The sequence below is a fragment of the Oreochromis aureus genome, linkage group 5 (genome assembly GCF_013358895.1).
Source record: "Oreochromis aureus strain Israel breed Guangdong linkage group 5, ZZ_aureus, whole genome shotgun sequence".
NCBI classification, from domain to species: Eukaryota; Metazoa; Chordata; class Actinopteri; order Cichliformes; family Cichlidae; genus Oreochromis; species Oreochromis aureus.
The window spans coordinates 8,454,959-8,478,024 of record NC_052946.1 but is presented as its reverse complement, the minus strand read 5'-3'; the positions used below and the strand labels follow the sequence as shown (position 1 = coordinate 8,478,024).

Below are 23,066 nucleotides of genomic sequence, written 5' to 3'. Positions count from 1 at the left end.
GCGAGGAGGAGGAGGAGGAGGATGAAGAAGAGGAGGGAGGGGGTAACCTTAGACAACATGCCAACAGTGGAGACTGCTCTTTCTAAGTAATAAGATTAGCCGCCAGCATGTGTGCAACAGGATAGTCTCAGTTGCAGTGCTGGTCAGATTTACTGTTGCAAGCTGCTAAAGGGTTCCCAGTATTGTAATACAGCATCCATTAACTTCCACATTATCTTTCAATTAACTTTCATTTCAATATATACAATGGATCTATTTTATATCCGATAAGAGCAAACATCATCTTGGCGACGATTACTCACCGCCTCACTCAGCAGTTCCTGAGTGCAAGATGCTTCCTATAAGGTTTGTTTGTTTTCTATATGTTCTTACCAATACCTTCCAGCATCGAAATCTATCATATAATAGTTATTTGCAGTGGTGGGTGGGTTGTGAGGACCGGGGGCGGGGGACGGGATGCAGTTGGCAACAGAGTGTGTATGTTTGTGCATGTGTGTGTGTGTGTGTGTGTGGGCATGTGAACTTGGCAGAGACATGAGATGAGAAAACACACTCACCAGTTCCATTGTCTCCTGGAGATTGTACATCACGGTTCAGCCTGGGTGGTGTTTTTCTAAGCTCTGTGGTGCATTTACAGTCCAAAGGGAGGATTAGCACTGAACACGCAACAGGATTTGAGCTTTTCTCTCAAATGGCTCAATTTTCATATCTCCTTCAACAGAGGCTCAATTTAGGGTTCGGGGAATGGACAGAACCACGAGACTGCTGCTTTGGTGGATTTTGAAATAAACTGAAACACATGATGTACACTGTTAAATAAGACTAGGCTACAGATAGTGTACCATCAATTTCTGTATTGCGTTTGTGAGATTGATGTTGAAATCTGGTGGCAGGAGCTGGGCTCCTTTGGATAACTTCTCAACATCCACCGGGTCACCAGTGAAACATCTAAGAGTGGCATTAGTGTGGAGTTAGTGTCCACCCCAACAGCCAAATAGAAATGCTGTTAAAACAAAATGTCAGAAAGAGTGTATAGGCCTTCATTTGAAAAGCAACATGTTTTAGTTTCTGATAATTTTCTATTTAAGCATGTGTCTTAAAGAAAACCCTGATGTGAGAGTTTTAGAGTCGCTCTGAGTATCAATAATCTTCAAGTATGAAGACTTTAAGAAAAGTCACTGGGTTAAATTCCACTATAAAAGAAAAGCTAACTCAAAATATGATTTCTACCCACTTCTTGAATGTTTGTCAGTTATTTTTATGCTAATGTAGACATGGGTGAAATACAGTCGAATTACGGTCCCGCGGTGAAACACGTTTCAGCCATGTATTCCAGCCCTAACCATAACCTTAACCAGCACTTTAATGGCGTGAAATAGTGTTTTCCAAAGCGATTGGAGGAAAATGAACGAACATGTGGATTGGTTCCAAACGGTTCTCATGTTTCCTCATTTTTCTGATCTCATCATTTAGGAACATGTTGGGTGCCCGGAAGCGTAACATGTTGACGATTTGTCACCTACCGTATGCCTCGGGAGTGAGAACGTGTTGCGTCACAGTACTTGAGTCGCTCCTCATTTCTTTATGTTTTGCTAAGAAAAAGGATCAGATTTATTGAAACATGTGCAAACATAATGCAAATACAGTATATAAGCAAAAACACAATTGTAATGAGCCATGAGGCAACTGTTGTTGTGATTTTGCGTTATATAAATTAAGCTGAATATGAGCAACTTGAATTGCCTTAACTGAAGATCAATTAGGGTCAAATGCATCTCCAGTCTTTGATACATTTCTTTTTATTTCTTAGGGATATGACTATGACTAGGATACTGGTCATCTGCTGTAAACTGGTTTTTAGGCCTGCCACATATTTTATGCTCCACTTGTTCAGTTTCCTCAAATTTTTTAAGGACACACTGCACACTGCCTGTAGCTCTTTGGGAATTAGCTGATTGGTTAAAAAAATGCTCCTTTTTGCTCGGCAAACTGTGTTATCTTGGTTTTTTTCATACATCCAATTAATTAATAAAAAATAAAATAATGGATAATAATAATAAATATGTGTTATACCTGATGAAGTTCAGTTAGAGTAACACTGTGACTCAGTAAAATAGGGTTAAGCAAGAAGTTACAAAGTGTGTGGAGACTTCACATTTTCTTCTTCTTTCTCATATGTACTTGTCATTCATTCAGGTGTGCAGAGATTTTGAACCAATGGATGCAACTAATAAAATTATGCAAGTTTTGCAACAGGCTGCAAAAGTAACTACATATACAGATTGAAACAGCTTCTTTGTCAATTTATATGTTTGATTTTTGAGTCAGGTGATGTTATGAAATGTTATGAAACGTTCATGTATATAGCTAAAAAACAACAACATTCTTCTGGAAATGCTCAGGTGTAAGGACAGAACTGAAAATGTGTGAAAAAGCAGCCAATGGCCAAAGAAGAACTTGAAAGACCTTCAGAAAACCGGGAAAATTGTTGCTCTAGACCACTTTAAAATTGTAAACATGTTTGGCTCCTTGGAAGCAAAGTATCTAGAAGTACATGGTGGCTCAAGACTTCTGCACAGTACTCTTTATAGAGGCCTGTTAGAAAATGGCCCTCAGCTCTGCTGGGTTGTGACCTGAACAAACCATTCATGGTCTTAGTCACTAGTTTCACTCTTACCAAATACAACATGATGGTAATTCTGTAAAGTCTAGTCCCATGATTCAGTCAAAAGGACCCATTTATATACTTAAGTTGACAGGACAGTAGCATACAGTATGAGCTACTGTGCCACTGATTTTCTCAGTCAGGTCTGCCTTTTCTTGTCACATCCAGCTTCAAAACTATAAGACGCCGATGGCGAAAACGTTCAGTTTGAGGCTTCAGTAGCATTTCACTAACCAGTGGATTACATCATGTCACAGTGGTGGCATCCATCTTTTATATGTAGTCCATGATTGTGTGCTTACATATTTCTATTGCAAATAAGACAGAAATAAACATATATAAAAACATAGAATCTATTAAAAAAATGCATAGGTGGGGGGTGGGGGTGGGGGTGATATTTAAAATGCACTTGTGCCATTGTGTATGTGTGTATGCGATATTTCTGGGGTCTCTGCAGCGAAACCTTTGGGGGAAGGATTAATAGGAGTGGGGGTCTGCTGATGCATGCTCTTGCTCCTTTGGGTCTCCATAATTCACATTGTCAGCCGGAGAGCCGGTGCAGAGCACCAACCCGGAGCTGTCTCTCATCATCACACACAGTCAAGAGCCTGTCAGAACAGATGAAGCCACCGGCTCAGCACTGTCGAGGAACATTGAGCCGTAATTCACATTCTCCTGCCCCGACAGGCCTCACTAAATCCAGGTCCTGCCACGAAGCACTCGCATCTGATCAAGGAAGCCCCGCAGAGGAGCCCCCTTGTGATGAACTAGATTAGCTATGATCGACTCACCCTTGCCTCCCCGTCGCATGATATCGGCACCAATAATTGGTATGTTGCTTTCCACAGTGGCTCAGTATGTGCCTGCGCATGAATTCTCACACTGTGCAAAAGAAAATTAAGACATATCTTTTCAGTTCATGCCTTATTTAGGATGCATTAGATGTGTGGGACACATATAATAACCTCTTTTCTTCTTCTTCTTCTTTTTTTTTCTTGCGCAAATTATATTTCAGCTCTATCAAAATTAAACTCCAAGGGGTGGTTGGGGATTAAATTAGTGTAATGATACGCAACATCACACTGCAGCGTCCTTTTGCCACAACCTAGAGAGACGTGAGAGATCATCAGAGTCGGTGTAGCTGAATCTCACAACAATTATCAGCTGCAGCAGCCTTCTATTTGTTCTGATATACACGTTTTGGCAGATGCATACAAAAGGGACAAAGCTGCCGTGTCCCTCTTACAGCAAAATAATTCCTCTGAGTATATTTAACAGAGCATTTTCACAGCATCAGCCCACAGAGCCCACATCTGTGTTTGAGTGTCTTAATTAAGCTGTAATGAAGAAGTGTGCATGAACTACATGGAGCTCAGGCATTTCTGGTGCCCAGTGTCAGACCTCATTTATACCATCAGGCTCTGTGATTGACACCCCGCTCTTTAGCAAACCGGAGGGCAGTATGAACGCCGGAAACACACTGCAGAAATTATCTGCAACACCACTCCAAGTTATAGGCAAAATCATGAGACACTGGAGACTGAGATCCAGTGACCTAAAACAAGACTATTGCACTAAGACGTGGGAGTTTCCCTGGAAGATATTTATTATCATGATCATTCAAGAGTAAGTAAATGAAACTGATTCAACATAACACTAGTTTAGGAATGGTAATCCCCACGCCATCCATTGCTTTAGCGTTCCGCAGATACAAATGTATAATTCAAATAATTCAGATACATATTTAATTTGCTCCGGGCTTGTGTGCAAGAGAACAAATGACAGAGCAGAAAAAGAACTGACATATTAACATGTGTCATCTGCCAAATTCTGCTTTTATGCTTGCTGCTCAATTAAATGCCTTTTCACATTTTCCGTGCGCATTTCTGAGAGCTGACATCCACATAAGTTATACAGTAACAGGCTGTGCAAAGGGCTTCCTATGATGCATGCAGCATCATAGCACGACACTGTATGTGCTGCATAAATTCATGAACACTCATGAACACGTGTTGCGCTGACTCATAATTCATATTCCCGCATATTTGCCGAGGTGAGCCATCAGGAATGAATATGAGTCATTAGTGACAGGAGAGCATTCAGAACTATTTTTCTTCAACATGTTTTATTATTATCATTATTATTATTTTTCAATGAGGACATCACTCACTTCATCACAGAGAGCAACGCTCTAATGTCAGACTTCACTTCTCTGTGATATTGCGGTCTTGCTGTTCCAATGCCTGAATCCAGATACAGTGATACAGAAGTGTGTCTGTTTGGCTTATTGTCACAGTGACATGATGGAGATGCAGGTTTATTTGTTTATTTATTTCGATTTGGGGAGGGTTTTGATGATAAGTGATCTGCAAATACAGAAGTACCCAAGGATACCGATGTTGAGGCTCAGTTATTTTAAAGCACACCCGGAGCCCTGAAAATTCAGTCAGTGCATCAGAATATCTATATATATAATTAAACAAGTCACATTTCTTATTAATGAATCAACGCCCTTGTTTATGTCTTGTGTACATTGTGAGGCATTTAATAGTGTCGCAAACTAGCATGTATCCACTGTAATCTGCTGTTTTACTGCAGCTCCTCAAGGATGTAATAGCATGTGAAGACTGCTCTCTACAACGTTAGCAGTGATAACAGATAGTGACAGAAGAAGAAAGGCATTGTTAATCTAATCATGTACACATGATCACTTCAGCTGTCAGTTATTGCCATTCTCTCTCAGTTCCACAGCGTGTACGAATATTACAGCTGTACTAATAACCACCGTGTAAATGTTTGACTCTCATGATCTGCATCAGATCTACGTAGATACAGGTCACATTTCAGTGTCTTTTAGCTCCTTGGTTTTTGTTTAGCTTCTTTACTTTCTTTGTCTTTTACATAATTGATGATTCTCATTGCTTTTCTTTGATTTTTGATTTCATTTAATGCAGCTGTAGCTGTAAATGTGGCCACAGGCATCAAAAGTTATATCCCCCTGGAGTTATTAATTGGAAAAATTCCATTATGCAGCTGAATTTTTACCATTTCGGTTATTTTTTTCTAGTTTGATCACCATTTTTAGCTTTTTATTAAAAAATGTAAATCCCCGGATACATTTAAGAGGTTTTACTTTAGTCTTAAATACTTCTGGTCATTCATTTATAACAAAAACAAAACAAAACAACTGCATCAAAACCTACCGTGTGCTTCATGTGCACCAATGGCCTGATGACAATTCCAGCTGAAAACTGCTCTGAGGTCGAGAGACTATCCTTTTACAGCACTATGATACATATACCGAGGTTCAGACATTCATTCTTCCAGTTCAGTTAAATGAATTTCATGTGCTTGATGTATTTAATGAATTTCATGCAATGATTACTCTCTCATGCTGGCCTAGGTTGACACATAACCGTTTACCAACACACTAACAACCACAGAATCACAGATGAACTCGACAAGCAGATCTTTGGACAGGTTCAGACCTAGAACCATGTTGCTTCGAGGTGACAGATGCACCACTGTGCTGCCCCGCTATTTGTTAAACTTGTTAACTGAGTTTGTAAAGTTAGTTAGCGTTCTCTGTGTTCCGCCCTCTCTCAGTTCAGAGCAATGAGAAACAGACTCTAATTTAGATAGCACCTCTTTTATTCTTGCCTAGCACTGATAGCACTTCTTATCCGGCAAGCTGCATCCACAGATATATTTTTAAAAATATATGCACATTTGCAAATTCCAGATGGGTGCATCAGGGGTATTTGTGGTTCAGTATCTTGCAAAGAAGACTTCAGCATAGGAACACAAGTGCTGGGAATGAAACCACTTCTGAATAATAGACATGCTATTCTAAGATTGTATTGTTGTATTGTATGTAAAAAAAAATGATTCTTCATTCTCAATAAACACAAAGCAATAATTCTGAGTAAAATGCAGCTGAAATATATGACATTGCCAAAAGTATTCACTCATCCATCCAAATCATTGATTTCAGGTGTTCCAGTCACTTCCATATTCACAGGTGTATAAAATCCAACAGCTGGGCATGTAGACTTCTACAAACATTTGTGAAAGAATGGGTCACTCTCAGGAGTTCAGTGAATTTCAGCCTAGTATGGTGAGATGCCACCTGTGCAACAAGTCCAGACGTTAAATTTACTCACTACTAAATATTCCACCGTTAGCTGTTAGTGGTAAGTGATTCTGAACAACAGAAACTCAGCCGTGGCCTTCAGATTAGAGAGCTTCATAGAATTGGTTTCCATGGCCAACCAGCTGCATCCAAGCCTTATATCACCAAGTGCAACGCAAAGTGTCAGATTCACTTTGCTGTAAAGCACACTGCCTCTCGACTCTAGAGCAGTGGAGATGTGTTCTCTGGCAACCCGATGGATGAGTCTGGGTTTCGTGGTTGCCAGGAGGACAGCACTTGTCTAACTGCAGTTTGCAAAGTTTAAAGTTTGGTGGAGAGCGGCTTATGGTATGGGGTTGTTTTTGAGGAGTTCAACCTCAAAACGAGGAACTATTAATGCTTCAGCATACCAAGACATTTTGGACAATTTCACGCTCCCAACTTTGCGGGAACAGTTTGGGAATGCCCTCTCCTGTTCTAACATGACTACACACCAGTGCAAAAAACAAAGTCGATAAAGACATGAATGAGCGAGTTTGATGCGAAAGAACTTGAACTACCCTGAACGGAATTGTGATCTCAACCTTAGAACACCTTTGGGATTTCATGGAAAATTAATCTAATTTATTTCAGTTTTTTTGAGTGTAAGGAATCCATAGAAGAGACATGACTAAAGCAAAATATATATATTTTTTAAATTACATGTTTTCCTGCACCCCACAACCCCCTTTGCAAATTATTAAACAAAATGAAAAAAAAGTACTTTCAGACTAAACCTGTATTATTTAACACTAAGATTATCAGCATGGTAACTACTACTTCATCTTTACTCTATATGAAGACACTCTATTTTGTTGCCTTTGTCTACAGCCATGTGAAAACGGCTACCACCTTGAGTTTTCAAATGACTAATGGGCTTCATCAGAAAAGTCATTACAGAAAAGTATTTGTGCCAATTTTATACTTGTATCCACCTGTAAATTAGATATAACAGCTACAGTACATTTCCAACAGTAAGCAGATTGAAAGCTCAAAAGCAGATCAAAGCTTTTAGACTAATTATACATTTCCAAGCACTAAGCAGCAGACAAGGACTGTCACATGCCACCTCACCTAATTTATAATTCTAGATGAGGTGTTACTGTTATTATCACTTGCAAAAGAAAAAAAAAATGAAGCTAAACCTAGAGGATGTGGCTTTGCAAGTTTTCTTCAAATAAAACACCAGTAATCCCTTTAGGACAGACATGACGAAGGTGAAAAGTTGCTTATAACATTTTCTGCTGAAGATTGTGGAGAGGAGCTGCTAAATTCCAACATATTCTAATACATCACAATACATCAATTTAAAAATGATTGTGAAAAGTACCTTCTTTATAAAAGTGCCCAACACTAGGGTTGGTTTGATTAGGTTAGGGCTGTAATGTAGGATGGATGTTATATTCAAGTGGAAAAGAGAAATTTGTATAGATTTGTCCTGCTTCCGTGTAATAAACTTACATGTTTCCTTTGGAAATTTCACTTAAATATACAGAAAAAAGCATAACATGTCTTCTGTATATCAAGTCTATTTGTAATTTAGTTTCAGGATCCAGAGGAGCATCTCTAATTAAGGTTTATTATTTGAACTTTGACATAGTCCTTTCTTTAAAAGCTGTATTAGCAGGAAATTCTTCACGCTGCTGGAAAAAAAATTATAAAGCATGAAAAAAAATCATCTATCACTGTCTTGATCACCAAGGTGTGCGCACTGGTAATAATTTGTTGCCATGCAGTGCTCTGCAATAAAGCCGGCAGTGGAAACGATAATGAAAAAAGATTCACCAAGATGTCATTAGACAAGTTCAGAAATAAAAGCCGTGGGTATATATTTAATAAATATCCAATGCTTTAGTTCAAACCTTTCCCTTTTTTCACACATTTACTTCTACACTGATATTATGTTCAAAAGACTGAAGTTTCCCACAGAAGAGCAAAAAGTGTTCTCCCACTAACCTATAACATATAATCTGAGAGAATCCAAGCATATGGCTGCTTGTTACATATTAAATATCATGTTTAAATAAGCTGTTTGAACAGTCATTAATGACAGCTGCCTCTGTTCATCCACTGCAGGCTAATGATGAATCCAGGCTCAACACATACGGCAGCTATGGCTGATTAATTGTAAGTTTCCTCAGGTAGCTACTGATTGGAAATACTTGGAAACAATGAACTCTGATGAAACACATTAAATTACAGACAGGCCCAGTGTATATCCTGGATATTATTTGTGATATTTATTTCACAGATAGTGTTTGGTTTTCGCATTATATCCCAAATTGCAGATTTACCTCTTAAGGGCCAATGCAAAAGACGGCGCCCCATCCATGGATGCCCAGTTACAGGAAACACCTTTAAACAGCAAACGATAAAAAGGAGCTAGAGAAGGCTTGTCTACGTACAGACAGAGACAAATGACACAAAGGAGAACCAATGTAACAAACTAAGAAATAATGCATATTAACAACATGAAACAGATATGTCTTTGTTACACACACGCTTCCTCAAAGCAAACCTGAAAATCCAACAGACTGCAAATGAAAGGAAAGACTTGACACCATCGCAGCGAGAAAGGACAAGGACGCCATTCAAACAGACGCGGAGGAGACAAGAGATGAAGAGATGTTCGCTCAGGATGAAGCAGGTAATTGCAGACAAGTCGTGATGTGAGAACAGTTTTGAACAAAGGCAGGACAAGGACTGTTTACATTTCCCTGACAAGGATCTCTTGTGGGTGTGCAAGTAGCGTGAAGCTGTTATAGACTGCAAAAGCTCTGAAAGAAGAGGCTGGAGAGTGATCAGGTTGAATTCTTGGGCCTTAAAGACCACAGTTTGCATCATGTCTCACACTGTGCAAAACTCCTCTAGTTTAATTCCTTCTATATTTCTGAGTCAAGTTCAAAAAAGAAAAAGGTTTGTGAATCCTTTAGAATTACCAGCATATCTCATACACTGTTGCTGAGCTTCATCTTAGTCATTACAAACACAATCTGACTAAGAAAACAGAACCGTTGTACTTGACTACGCATGAGCAAGCTGAGCAATCAGACTACAAAAAGTCCACCATGTTAACTCTTCCCCAGAAGTTAAAATTAGGGAAATGAGACTGCAAGTGTGGTTTGTAGAGGTGCCCTCTGTAAGTAAAGGCATACAAAGTGTGTGGTTAGTGTTAAAGTTTGCTTTTCTTTCAAAGACTGATTGGGGGTGAACCCATACCTCAATCACAACAACTTTCGTAGGACCTTGAGGAGAAGAACTTTAGAGATGCATGAAGCTGGTAATGGCAACAGAAGCATTTCCAAAGATCTGGGTAGTTATTGATTCTCTCATTTGTTTTGTAGACAGAATGTCCACAAGCTGATCAAACTCAGAACTACTGCTGCTTGCCCTAGGAGTGGGCGTCCTGCAGACATCGTACAAAAAAAGCACACCGCAGTCAGAAAGAGAAAGAAAAAGAACCCAAGGGTAACTCCCTAGACTTTATTATATCTGTCCACACTATTAGCAGAAAACTGATGGTGGTAATGGAACGAAACAACAAATGAGACCATTGCTCTCCTAAAAAAGATCTGAGAAAGAACACTCGGATGTTCTGCAGAAAAAAATGAGTTAATTACAAACACAAACAAACCTCCACAATGTTTAGGTAAAGTAATGACGCTGCACACCAGTATCAAAACTCTATCCAAACCTCAGGATCTGGATCATCGAGGAGGTGAATGATTATCCACTCCATAATCTCAACTGGATAAAGTCTGGCTAAACAAAACTGATGTAAACTGAAAGGCAAATCTTAAAAACGTAAAAATTGTGTTGGGTTGTATTAAATTAAATTAAATTAAATTAAATTACATTAAATTAAATTAAATTAAATTAAATAACATAACAGATTATTTAATATAGAAAATGTATGTTTAGGTGCTTTCCAGCTAGGAGCCTGCCACAAATACACATCATTTGCTCCCATTTCTTTGGCTGAATCTACTAAAGACATGTGAACAAATTTCTCTAGCTAAAAGATAACAGTTTGATAAAATAGTATTTTTATATCAGTAAGGTAATTCCCAAACAACTAAACTTGGCATATCTCTGCATGGTGTACTTTGAAAATTTTGAGGAAACTGGACAAGTGGTGTGAGATAAAAGAATGGCCCTTCTGCATCTGGCAGAAAAGGTTTCAATAGAAGGTCTTCTAACAAACTATTCTTATAGAAGCACAACAAGAAGAAAAGGCTGAGGTGTGCTAAGTTATATTTTTTTAAAAATGGACTGAAAATCAGTGGCAACAGGTCTGATCAGGCGATGTTTTCAAATTTAAAATTTTTGTTTCAAATTGTTGTCAGTATGAATAGAGGAGGTTAGAAAAGAGGTACAACAGGCACAGGTTGGCCTCCCCAGAGTCTGGACCTCAACATTACTGAAACAGTCTAAGATCTTGACAGAACAGAACAAAAGACAGTGAAAGTCCAACTGTTCCTCTAGACTAATTAAACAAAATGACAAGAAAGCTTTCCAAGGACATTTCAGGCTGTGTTAAAGAACAAAGGTGGCCATACCAGACATTGACTGTCCAGCTCCTTAGAACTGTACAAACTCTGATTTTGCCTTATATGCTGTTTCCTTTTATATTTGCACATTTCAGTAAGTTGCTGCACCTTTTCCCCCACTTTCCTTTCCAAGACTTTTGCACCAAATTGCGAAACATTTCTCACCATTGTCCAACATATAAGAGGAAACAACACCTGATGGAGGTTGAAGAATTCAATTCAATTCAATTCAATTCAGTTCAATTCAAGTCAAGTTTTATTTATACAGTGCCAAATCACAACAACAGTCGCCTCAATGCACTTTATATTGTAAGGTAGACCCTACAATAATACATACACGAATGATCTTCACTAATACAAGAAGAAGGTGCAAGAAACTTTGTTTAAATCAAATTGTTTCCATTTTGCAATGCAAGTGGTTGTTGAATAAGACATGGAATTTTTTAAAGGTTTAAGTTTTTCACTTTACAAAATGAGTCAGGATCAATGAGTGTAGAAAACAGTTTTCTACAGTCATTGGTCAGGATATGTTGCACTGCTTTTTATCTTTGGATGAAAATATGCTTTTTTAAAGACTCACAAACCCTGATGATTTAAAACTTTACAATCGGCGTAGTTCATTTTGATAAAGTTGTTGGACAACTTCACTTGAAGTAAACTGTTCACAACTGTACGGTTAGATTGGCATTGTTGACTACTATTTCCAGCTCAAGTATCAACTTTTCTCTCACAAGACCCGCTTCACAAAAAGTTAAATTATGCTCTAAACTGAAAGTAGAGGTTAAATGTCAGATTCTCTTTCTGATTTTGAATTCTCTTGATATTGCTATTCCTTTAGAAATTCATTGTAGAAGATTAAAGGGACTGTTTTTTTCATCCTTTGAAAATCCAAGTCCTTGCTCAGTCCCATTTTGAGCTTATAAAAACCCATCTAGGGTGATCTAGGTCACCCTTTGAAAACAGAACGTGGTTAGCATTCAGAGGCATCTGCTAACCTTGTTTTCTAATTTGTTGTACCTTATCTATGGAGAGAGGCTACATGCCCACTCATTCGACTGCTTTCCCAGCTGGGAGCAGCCCGGCATAGTCACAGTCCTCTGCTGTTGGCCACAGGGCAGCATCACAGGGGCAAACTGGGGTTAAGTGTCTATGTAAAGGGCAGTCTGAGGGTAGTCACTGGGGGAGGGAGGAAAAACATCCACTTTCCCTGCTAAGATTGTTCCTGTTGGTCAGGGGTTTGAAATGGAAATCTTCCAGCTAGAAATATGCTTGTCCAATCTGACCTTGAAAAATCAGAGAAATAGCAGTGTTGGCCAACTCCACAGCTTAAGTATAAAATATAAAAATGTATTTTTTAAAAGATTTGTTACCGTTTTTGCTACGCAGCCCTAAGATTAGTGCTGTAAAACCTTCGTGCTAACATAATAACCAGTGACCTACTTGGCCCTGTGAGCATCATGCAGGACTTGCCAGTGCTGATGATTGTATCCACAGACACCTCCAACACACAACCACTGTCTCCTGGTTTTACTGGCTGCTTCCTGGAAGGAGGCTTGACTTTATCCTCTAAAGCTGAGTTAAATCTGAGAGCTGGTCAAGGCGGTTTGGCTGAAGCCCACACTGAGTCATCATTCCCATGTTGGGTTCGCTTGACCTCACTGGAATGTCAGAGGGGACTGTGTTCCAGTTTTTCCTTTTTCCCCCTATTTGGAACATTTTTCCATTACTAGTAATCTGTGGCTAAGCTGCTTTTAAGAACTTAAATACAATCCAAAACTTTAAATTTGCATTTATACCATCTTTCTTCCCTAATGGCTTTATGTTTTTAGAAGTGGTCACACTGGTTCTAGTGTTGTCACCATCCTTCTAGTCAAATCCTTTCTGAATTGTGGAATTACACACTGAGCTAATTCAGTGGGATTTAAATCCCAGGAGGATAATCAAACTTGCCAAAATGCTGATGTTGACCAATAATAAGTGGGAATTTACAGTTGGCACACATGCATGACTGGGATGAATTAAAGCGTAATACTAATTCATCATGCATCACCTGTAAAAATCCACAACAACTGGGACTTATGTTTATGTCACATTATACTGCAGTGTGTAGAAAAAACATGTATCGTGAATGATACTCATAGAATGCTTTCTTGCTCTAACTGAGCACTCAAAACACTCTACAAGCTTCAATCACCCATTCATACACGTATAAGCACTTTTTCTATACCTTCGTGTAAGGTTTGCTAATACTCTGATGGATGCATCAAAGGCAACTCAGGGTTCAGTATCAACTGCCCAAGGATATTTTGAAATGCTGACTGGAGAAGCTTGGGAACAAACCACTGACATGCTGATTAGTAGACAGCCCACTCTACCTCTTGAGCCACAGTCCCCCTGACAGTAGCAAAATTTATATTGCCTATCCCTTAATTTGTTTCTTTCTCTAAATTGTAGTAATTTACACAACCTTCTCTTAGAAAAACACCTGAAAATAAAGTGCACTGCAACTGGAAAGAGCTACAAACAATGAAATAGAAGTGAGATCCTGTGCACGCACCTTTAGCTGAAATATTTCAACTTATTAAACAAAAGCAGGCGGAACAGATTCATATAGCACAAAAAATGTCAGGCACTTTCATCATTTTCCAGTATGTTTATAAATTCAACAGATAAAAGAACAATCACCCTGCTGAAAACCTTCCATTTGCTGTTCCTGGCTGGTCGATCGGTGAATCTCTCCTTAATTTGCTAGTCGAAGTAAAGCAGCGCCATCAAATTTGTAGGAAGCGGTGATGAAAAGCCGGAGCTTTCAAACAGAAACAATAGCAAATGTTAATATTGGATCAGGTCCAGCTAATATGCTATTTCAGTTAATGATTTTCCTTTCTTCACTTGTGCCCGCATTAAAGATTGCCTCTGAAAGCTTTACTCTGCTGGTGGCTTCCACGCACTTCCCAGAGTGATGGATGGCGCTCGCCTCTGATCGCTCCTTTTCATATTGTTCTTGGGCCACACAGGGCCGATACCCCCTCATTAATAAACCTCAATGATTAATTTCCAAACCTCCCTCTTGTGTCCCTTCCCTTGTCGTCTGTAAAGAAAGGCGCCCTCCTAATTAGTGAACACTGATGGAGCGTCTATAATGACCAGGGACAAAGCAGTGCTGGTGCTAAAAAGAAATCCATAAATACTCACTGTGGCTGAAGTCTTAATCTGCAAATGCATTGGATCATTTTAGAATCTTTTATGCTAATGGCCATTTAACCTTAAATATGTCTGCTGTGTTAATTGCCATAAGAAAAACATATATATGGTTAGCACGTCCCTCAAAAACCTGTTTGATGAATATGTGTTCAAGCTGACATTTCGCTTTGTTTAATTAATAAGATGCTCATTGGCACTCACAGCCTTGATTATGTGGCACGTATAGATGGATGGATAGATCTAACTGTCTGTCTGTCTCTCTATGAAACAAATCTCATTTTGCAACTTTTGTCTCCTGTCAAAAAAAGCACATTTGAGACTCTTCGCAGCTTGCGTCAAAGCGCAGTTGTTTTTATTTTATTTTTTTTAACCAATCAGTCGCTCTGATCCTTTGAAATAAAGCAGAGGTTACGTGGGAGGAAGGTCGGACTCTTTTAATTTTCAGAAACATGAAGCATTTTTGGGGAAGAGAAGAGATAACATACCACTGAAAATTGCTGTCTTTCTGTCACTTGAAAGCACACTTATATATTGAATTTTGTAATCATTTGCCATGAATAACACATGAGTGATTCTGTGTGAAAGACCAGAGCACTTTAATTATAAAATCCCGATGCACACACACTGAATCGGGGATAGATTTGAAAGTATGAAGTGACCTTAAGTTATTCATAAACATCTCAGCTAGAATTAATGCGTTCTGCCAAAACTAACAATGTGTAGATTATGCTTATAATACTAGTGCGATGGGGTTACTGCTGGTGCAAATTTAGGAAAAAAGTTAAGCGAACTTTAATTTTGTTTCAGAAACCCTTTGCTTTAATAATATTTTTTTATGAATCTGAAACAGCCCCTCTGGTTGTGGCTGTATCACGTGTACAAAAAACAGAAAGAAAGAAATTTGGAGGAAATAGTAAAGGGAGCCATGAGAGCGTGAGCAGTGTTGCTCTAAAGAAATGCATTCATATATATCTCATTACAACTGGATTTTCAGTGGCGATCATTTATATGCATAATAATTTGCAGTTCCTCATAAATAGTGTAAAACTCAAACATGGAGGTCAACAAAGGGTGAAAGCAAATGAGCCACCTTTTCTGAAGAAAAAGCACGAGTTCAAATCCCACAGCTTGTCTATTACTTAGAGACAACCCCAGGTCAAAAATAAAGGAACTTCTATTCTTCACAGATACTGTGCCTGTGCCGGGCTAATGATGGGGAAAATGCACAGTGGAGAAGGCAGTGCAAAGCTGGGCTTTGATGAATCGGGTGATTATATTCTGAAACACTCCTTTGCTCTACAAACTGCTGTAGCATAAAGTAATCCTGTTTAGATCTCACTGACTAAAAAGACCTGCTTGCCAGCGATGTGTGAATCCCAAAAGCAGACGCTCTCGCCTCTTCTTGCTTTGGATTATGTAAGGAGGTTCTTTTAGTTTAATCAAGCACTACTATGATGTTGCCATTTATGTAAAGTTAAAACGCCTCATTACTCGTTACGTTGTACTTGATATTTGCAAAGCCCCTCTGTGAATTATCAACAGCAGCATCTATATGTCTTTTTGGACTACAAATGTAGGATCCTGGGATTAAAACTGGGTCATAAAATTGTATTTTATGACTAGAAAGATTCATAATGTGTAACTCTCTTTAATTTCGTTGCATTTAATAACATATGTTTAGTTTTAGAGTAAATTTAGTTGGAGTTCTTGTGTTTTAGGAAATCAACCATTTTTTCATTGTATTTCCAAATGCCTGTTTTGCATGGCACTAAATCATTATCTTTTTAGCTGAAATGCGGTTATCAAGGATTAATTTGCCATATTGTGATAAGTATTGATTAGGGCCGACCCCTGTAAGTCAACATCATGACGCCTCAATCGAACGCCTTCTTCATGGCGAGCTTGTCGCTTTGTCTCGACAAGTCTTCAACTAAGTGATCATATTAGCCATTCAGTCTGAACTGACCCATGGAAGAGTTCCTGAAACAAGTTATACGAGTGTGACGCCAGAGATGTGCTCCTTCACACAACAGTGAGAAGTCGATTGACTTCAGAATGTGACTGTAGCTCATAGTAACAGCTTTGACCTATGGGAGAGCGCAGGCTTGTTTATGGATATCACAACTGATGATTGAAGAGTAAAGCTCAAATGTGGTTTGTTCTGACAGCCTGTTCTTGTTATCAGCTGACCCTTTCGCCCTAAGGAACCTGTGTGATGTAGGTCCAGTGTTGCAGCAACCTGAGCATATAAGAACATTACAAGCAGCTGAAGGCAATGTGAAGTGCATGGTGATAGCAATGATTAAGCTACTTTAATCAGCTATAAAGCATCTAGATACAATTTAGTTTCAGTGTAACAGGTATCCAAATGTGTGCTGGAAGGAAAAAAAAAAAAAGAAAAACTTTACCACACACCACTTATCAGTGCACAGTTGGGCTGAACAGTAAAAGTTACCATCGGCAAAATAAATGCTTTAGCAACCAAAAAGAAATATAAATACAAACTGTCAGCACAAAATACAGCATGTTTTACAAACAGCAAATATCGCTATAACATTAGAAACTGACAAGTCTCGCTCAGATGAGGTGCGAGTTATTTCATAACTGCTGTAAATTTAATCCTTTTCTTTAATATGCACACACTGTTTAAAGTGAAGCTAAAGGAGTTTGATTTGAACAGCCAACGGCAACACGCGTGCTCCCTGGCTCATTAATCCAACAAAGCTTTACGGCAGCCTGACATTATATGTGGCCTCCTTCAATTCTACTGACAAAATCCCGAATCTGTGGGGAGGCCTACTTTTGATATAGAAAAATATCCCTTTTTCCACAGTTAAAAGGATTTCTTACATATCATTTAACCTAGCCAGATTAACCTGGTAGGATGCTCGGGGCAAATATTTGCACAGTGGTCCCCGTTGACCCCCTTTTGCACTTCTTTTTTGCAGTGTTTACAGCACCCTGTTGTGCAAAATTCCACATTGCACATAGTGAAAACTGCAACTGCATAATTTGCCCGGCGATTCAGAAACTAAGCAATATCCCAGCTGGAATAACACATCCCAGCTCCATGCAGGTTTTATTCGTGTGTCAGTTTGTGGTAATTCTGTTAAAACTTAATTGAGCTGAGAACAATTTAAACAACAATAATAACACTCAGGAATAGCTCAGCTAATAACGTAGACCTTTTAGTTGTTATTGTACTTTGTTGTAGCAAATTCTCATACAAATATGCAATCAATCAAATTACCAAATGTTCACTAGCACTTAAGGGCTCCGGGGCCCCCTGGGGTCCTTGTTTTGGATTCCAAATTAAAGAAAGCTCCTTGTATGTTAGTAACTGGCTAAAAGCAAGAGAAAACACCAGCAGCTGGAATAAACATTTTTATTAACTTATAGTTTTAGAAAAAAACTCAACACAAATTCACAAACAATGATTAACATGCACAATTTTAGTATACAAGACAGTACAGTTACTTTTCAATATGAAAATGCCATTCTACATGTCAGTATCTCACAGAGATCAATGATTAATACACCAGTATTAAGGTCAGAGAACACACTATAGAAAAGCAGTAAGGTTGTCTTTGATGGCCATATTTAAAAAAGAAATATATGCAAGCTATATACACTGGACCTGGTGCACTTCTAGCAACAACAACCACAAAAAACCAAACTGACTGAAATGACTGAATGGATATAAATAGATATGTTGTTGCTCTTTGTTCAATACATTTCAGCCACTCCAATAATCCCTTTACTTACTTTCTTCAGATTGTACTTTGTAGTATTTTTCTATAGCACAAGGCCAGAAACAATACTTTAATTATCTTATGTGAACATGAGCAGACGTTACACATTAGGCTCAACTACGTCTATGTAAATAAAAGGCAGTTTGAGAAACTGCCACATAATTTCGTACCGTAAATTAATAACCTTTTAGCCTGCAATCTGGCGATGAGGTTACCTTATTTGGATATTAATGGAAATATTAACACCACTCAGAAACACGCAAGCTGCTTCGAGGCCCGGTCACACCAGAAAACTGCACACCAAATTCATAAAACAGGCTCCACAGCTTGACTGGCCAGTTTGTGAATTACTGGACATACTGTAGAGTTAGGACCACGCTAGAGCTAGGGCTCTTAAATCCTTCTGCTTTCTGTCTACTGGGTTATTTATTCCACGCTGTTATCTTGTTCCCAGGATTCACTCAGCGAAGACTTACCAAATGGCAGAAAAGGTTTGGCACTAGATTGGCTCCAGAGGGAGACATATGATTAAAGACTTGCCTGACAATCAAAGCAGACTAGTGAAGAGCTGTGAAAAAAAAAGGTCAGCACTTCAAAAGTATACATGTACATAACATGAGTTAAAGTTTATGCAACAAAATGCATAATATGCAAAATGCAATATTTCATGGTTACTGCTCTTTTTAACATGAAAACTTAATTACTTTTCATTCCAGCCAGTGTGATATTTTTATAGTTGGCTGGACAAACCAGGCATTGTCATCGGTTTTACTGTGGGTTCTTGGACTATTTTCTCCATTTTCACAAACCATTCCTTGCTTTGGTGGGTGCACATGCCTGCTGAATCCATTTATGCTTTAAATCAGATAAAATCACAAACGTATTTAGCCGGCTCATCCAATTTAGCTCCAACCGGGGGGAAAAAAAAATAGCTAGATTGCAAACTGCCAGGTCATTAGTACTGTCATAATGGGACATTAAGGACACACAGTTTATGCAAGAGAGAGGATTCGCACCACTGAAACTCACAGAAACAGATCTTTTGTTGAGCAGGATACACTTAAACATACTGCAGTTAAATAAAAGTTGATAGCGGAGCAGAGTAAATTAGCCAGGCTAGCTCCCCCTATTTGGATTCTTATGCTGTAAGCAATGTCAGCGCCACCAAAAATTCACCCATGTTTAACTCAAGGCAAGAAAAGTGACTGCACTGATCAAAGCAAGCCTGAACTGCTCTGGAAGTGAAATTTCACCGTTTTAAATGCTGGTGTGACCGGGCCTTTCTGCTCTTGGAAAGAAAGATACAGTAGTACTGCTGCTGGAGCACGACAGGGTTTGTTTTGATGTGCAACTCAAAAGAATAAACCAGCTAATCAATTTCAGGTCACCGCTCCAATTCAAAGTCACAATCTACAACTACGCTACAAGCGGAGCAAATACAGTGATTTCTAGTCAAACCAAAACACAACAACAACAGAAAATAAAAAGAATGTCTTTGAAGTCCTCCGATAGGGAGAAAAGTAGTGGAGGACATCTGAAACATCACTGACTGTAACACAACGGAACAAGTGCAATAAGAACACGGCCATCAGTCAATCAAGCAGCTGAATTGTGACAGCTGTAATAATGGGGCAGGAAAATCAATATCCCATTGACTGGTCTGCAGCAGTCTAATCAACAAGCGCAGCGCTTTATGAAACCAGTCAAGGAGCGGATAGGACAGCCTGATTATGTCGGCCGTTTGGACTTTTTTTACGAGGCCGCTGGGGTCCGCACACCTGCTCAGACGTTTAAGTGAGGACATCCAGTCACCTTGCATCAATTCCTTGTGCTTTCATTCGACTTTGGGGTGGGGACTTTAGGGAGGGAGGGGGAGTAAAGAGTGCAAAATGCAGACGATGACAGTCTCTAGCTAATAACCGTACGCAGCCCCGTGTTCGGCAAAGGCACAGTAATGTGTAGCAGTTGGGTTGACTCTATCCTTCCACGTGAACATTGTCAGGACCCCAGCAATCACACCTCGGCCTTTACTTGGGTGGCTTTTGACAGACTCATCCACATGATAAAAAGGCGTGAAAAGTAGCTCCCTCAGCAGAGCAGCAATGTTCCTTTGTTAATGTTCAGCTTGGTATGTGTCCAACCGACAGCGATGAGGTGGGGGTAAAATGACAGCCATGCCTTTTGCTCCATTTCCAGTCAGGGCTCTTTCACCACGGTATTCGCATCAATTATTCTGATACCTTAATAGCCCATAAATTATGCTACGGATGGAGTCATACATTTATTATACCACAGACCATAAATACTGAGACCAAAATTTCCGTCATATATCTCAATCCATTGCGGCTTTCCTAAAGCTTCCAACCCCCTTTTGTCGTAGGTGCTCCGGTGTCTCAATGAAAATTTAATCAACATACCATTTCCGATAATGGGTTCTTCTACATGCCGAGTTTCCTGTCCTTTCTAACTAATTTCTGCAGGAAAGAAAAGCAAACAATGCCTCTGCTGCAACACGAGTCTCTCTTCTAAGCTCTCTGAAGAGGAAAGAAAGAGGAAAAGAAATGAATATACCTCTACCGAAGGCACTGTTATCCCAAAGTCCACTGTGCACCGGGCCAGCTGGTCATCTGGGGTGTAGATGCACATGCTCTCGATACGATGAACAGATCTAGTATACAGGTCGTCTAAATGTAGAGGAGGAACAGTACACATGGGATCTGCTCGACATTAAAATACCAAACGTCTCTATTCTCTGGAATCTGGGCTTTTTTTTTTCTTTTTTTTTTGCTAGGCTGAAAATGCGGATAGGCGTTCATTATTTAGAGGAGCATGAAACAGACAGCAAAATGCCACGATCTATCAGAGTACTGGGAGGGGGAACTTAGCTCAGGAGCCTATGGCTCTTGAACAGTCTTAAGTTTATTTCAGTGCACAGGTTCAGTGGGATTTGGACACAGTTGATCAGTTGGCTATTCATCTTTCACACATTTGACAAAACCTTGTAGAACTTTAAGCCTGCAATGGATGTTTCTGTTGGAAAAGGCTGCACAAATACTGGATAAGTGTGGTTTTAATGACTTCTGAGATGATCAAGTATGGATGCAATCTATCATTATATTATATCAATTTGCTGAGACAATAACTTCTTTTTTTCTTATAGGTTAAAACAAGCAGCCTCTGTTACCTACTTTGGTATGGACTATATATGTAAAGTCGGTTTTAAGGCATTAGTATCTCCAAAGATACTAAGATAAGTCATGTAGACATCAGAACTTCTAAAATGAAACCTAAAGCACGGTGGCACTTATGACACTGGATAAAAAATACCAAAAGATTTCATGCACGCAAATCATCACATCTCTATCTGATGGTCCTTTAAGAAGAAGTGGCACGGTCTCTTTAAGAGTTTGGCGCAGTCCGGTCTTTTCCAGCCTTTCCCAGTCCAGCCGCTGAAACCCGGGCCTTGTGCCAGTCCAGTGGAGGGTTAACATAGGACAGGCTGACTGAAGGGATGGAGGGGGAGAGAGGGAGAGCGCTCCATCGGCTGTGATTAAAGATCACCAGATGGAGCAGAGCAACGATGAGGACTGCAGAGTGACACAGCGGGCTGAGGTGACTCGCGCCCGAGCCCCGCGCTCCCATACCTGCAACCAAAAACCCACAGAGCAGCTCGTTAAGAACAGAACTACCTCGCAGCTCAAAGGAAGAAAACCCGCACTCTACTGTGCTATCCTCTAAATTTCTGACAAGTCATCGTAAATCAAAAACCGAGCGTGACACTTTCCTATATCTACATTATTAGTGCCTTTCAACAGGAGAGGCTATCTAAGTATCCCGAGAAGATAAAATTGGTATCATATCAAAAGAGGAGAGCGCCAAATCGAGCTGCCTCACAATTTTGCACAGCAGCGGGATGGGAGCACAGAACTGCTTTATATGCTGCTGCGCTGAGCAGCCAGTCAACAAGGAATAATAACCCAATGGCAGAGATGGATGACACCGTGCACGCATTTCTAAAAAGGTCGCTTTTCTCGCACTAAGTCTATTACACCTGGTTGGAAAAGGATGCAACGAAGAAAAATTAAATGCTGTCTCTAAATTATGAATTCACACGTAAGATTTATCAGTGGTTAAAAAAAAGGAAAAAACAAGAAACTCACTTAATTTATGGATGTGGATAGGCTCACTTCCCACACCTTCGCCGCCCTCACTCACGGCTTTGATCTGAATGAGATAGTTGTCATTGGCTGAGAGGCTGAGCTCAGCAGTGGTTCGGTTGGTCAAGACAGTAAGGATGTCATTGTAGCGATGTCTCTTCAGCAGCACCTGAGGCACGGGGGAGTGACTCCGGAAAATGAGCTAAAGCAAACACCAACATTATTGTTTCTGGAGATAAATCACAGCTTTGCAAAATAGTGGGACTTACCAAATACCCAGTGACCTTTGACTCTGTCTCCATGGCTACTACAGGGTTCCAGTGCAGCGTAAGTGTTGAGCCAATCATGTTCCATTGTATGTTGAGCGGAGCCCGATCTGGAGCTACAAAAGAAATCAGAAGTAAGTATACAGAGGATATGCTGGTTGCCTTTTTTAAAGCATCTTTCTGGAGCAACATTCAAATTCTTGTTTTTTGCTGAATTCCCTATAAACAATTAATTTAGTTTTAAAAGAAAACACTCTCGTTAAATAAGACCGAAGTTAATAAACTGCACTGTGGGCAGCAC

The 23,066-nt window shown here is 39.5% G+C and overlaps 1 protein-coding gene across 1 annotated transcript in view; it reads right to left on the bottom strand.

Annotated features, from left to right (window-relative positions):
* Positions 1-17,967: 17,967 nt before the first annotated feature.
* The window catches only part of cntn3b (contactin 3b), a 54,439-nt gene continuing 49,340 nt past the window's right edge, over positions 17,968-23,066 (bottom strand). Inside the window, exons 21-23 of the mRNA XM_031748500.2 lie at positions 22,769-22,881; positions 22,503-22,668; positions 17,968-21,986 (exon numbers count right to left, since the gene is read on the bottom strand). Of these exons, the coding sequence (XP_031604360.1) occupies positions 21,742-21,986; positions 22,503-22,668; positions 22,769-22,881 (524 nt within the window). The 3' untranslated portion in view covers positions 17,968-21,741. The remainder of the gene's footprint in view (positions 21,987-22,502; positions 22,669-22,768; positions 22,882-23,066) is intronic.